The 1,867-nt window shown below is 37.9% G+C and overlaps 1 protein-coding gene across 1 annotated transcript; it reads right to left on the bottom strand.

Moving 5' to 3' along the window:
* Positions 1 to 36: 36 nt before the first annotated feature.
* LOC110444109 (DNA-dependent protein kinase catalytic subunit-like) lies at positions 37 to 1,543 on the bottom strand (the record flags this gene model as incomplete). The annotated part of the gene is made up of 3 exons (XM_021488521.1): positions 37 to 159; positions 960 to 1,126; positions 1,387 to 1,543. Coding segments are annotated over 3 exons (447 nt in total), but the record flags the coding sequence as incomplete, so codon positions are not given.
* Positions 1,544 to 1,867: the final 324 nt, after the last annotated feature.

The following is a 1,867-nucleotide window of genomic DNA, read 5'->3' as shown; positions in this document are numbered from 1 at the left end:
TAATGATGTCCTACCTGAAGTTACATCACATCCTACCTGAGGGTACATTGTTGCAATTTTTAGCAGCACAGGTTGAACAGCAGGAGCCTCAGGCTTGTCCATCAGGGCCATCATCTGACTGATCCACAGGAGGTACATCCAACAGGGCACCTCCTCACACTGTCAAAACAATTCCTTACATGTTCATATATTGTTGCCCAACTAATAAATATACATCTATTTAAAACAAGAATGCTGTAATTAGTACATAATATGTTTGCAACAGTTGAAATTTTCTTACTTGTAGAAAGCTATAGTTAGTACATGATAGTAATGTAATGTATCACCATAAAGGAAACATAATTATAAGAGTTTCATGTTTTGAAAATATTTTTATAAATCTTTACTACAGGCCTATGTATGTATGGTTGGACAGATTAGCTGATTTCAGTTTATCTCTTAACCTTATTGTTGATGTATAACAGCCTTGTTACGTTTTGTGAATGTGCGGTTATATATACTACAGTTACAGAACAGAAACATGCCTGTTTACTGACAGACAAAACATAAGGCTATACATGACCTACTGAAGGCAGATCTCCCTAAAGGCTGAACTACTAAAGTTTTCCTAAATAAAATAAGTAATGGAAGTCCATGTTTAATAACTGATTTGGTGCCCGTGTGTGCAGGTTTGGGAAAGTTAACAGCCTGCTCCAACACACTACATATGATCCTAAAATGTGACTGATGTTGGCTCTCCTGCAGAATCAGGTTATTTTAATTTGGAGTCCACCGTTAAGGGGATACTGAAGAAACCAAAAAATGATCTGCTGCCTCCATTTTAACACTTGGGGTCCTTTTTTTCTCCCCTGCCTTCTCTTTCTTTCATTTTGTGTATCTCTCTAGGCATTTGTCTTCCTATTATCTTAACTGATGCAAGGATGTAAACTCAAAACATACACACAATCAAACAGACAGACCTTGTCTACAAATGTGCCCATACAGTCGGGGTAATGCTCCACCAGCTGAAGAAGACGAGGAAACCTCTGTTTGGCCTCCATAGAGTCAAATCGCATGGCGTTGAGCAGACACACGACCACAGTATCCGGGAATGTCTTGATTGTAGCCTTACTCAGCTCCAGTTCATCTGAGAAATCAGATACAATATAACAATATGCATGAGATTTAAAATATATTCAGAACATTTTCCAGAAATCATAGAGAAAAAGAATTCAAGATTCAAGTGACTTCACAGGAGACATGGCACCTTTACAAATACAACAGGAGTTGAACTTTTACAACTATAGTAGTATAAATCTGATTAAAAAACTAAGCAGCAATGCACCGTAAAAACTTGCTTTCAGATGAACACACATCCCAATAACAGTATACTCCCCTATAACGTACCATCCTCCACCATCCTAAGGATCCTGTCACAGAACTTGGCGACTGCCATGAACGCCATATCTCTGGTATAGCCAGTCTGTGGGGAATTCCTGCCGTCTTCGTAGTGTAGCGACTTCTTCATGTTCTCAAAGCCTCGCTTAACAAGACTCTCTATCAGCTACAAAATTACAAAACAGCAATTTCAAACAGACTCTTTACAAACATTTTAAAAGCTAAAACACCCTTAACCATCATTAACATAAAACATGCCCTAAACAGCAATTTACAGAACAAAAACATTCTCAACCGTCATTTACATACCAAAAACAGGTTCTAACCAGCAATTAACAGAACAAAACCAGATTTGACATTTTCAGAACAGAAACATGTCCTGAACAGTCAATTACAGAACAGAAAGCAGGTCCTGAACAGTTAATTACAGAACAGAAACAGGTTTTGAACATGTACAGTCAATTACAGAACAGAAACAGGTCCTGAACAT

Source organism: Mizuhopecten yessoensis, unplaced genomic scaffold, assembly GCF_002113885.1.
Source record: "Mizuhopecten yessoensis strain PY_sf001 unplaced genomic scaffold, ASM211388v2 hete_36022698, whole genome shotgun sequence".
Lineage (NCBI taxonomy): Eukaryota > Metazoa > Mollusca > Bivalvia > Pectinida > Pectinidae > Mizuhopecten > Mizuhopecten yessoensis.
The sequence above is the reverse complement of the archived record's forward strand: the minus strand, read 5'-3'. Positions and strand labels throughout refer to the sequence as shown.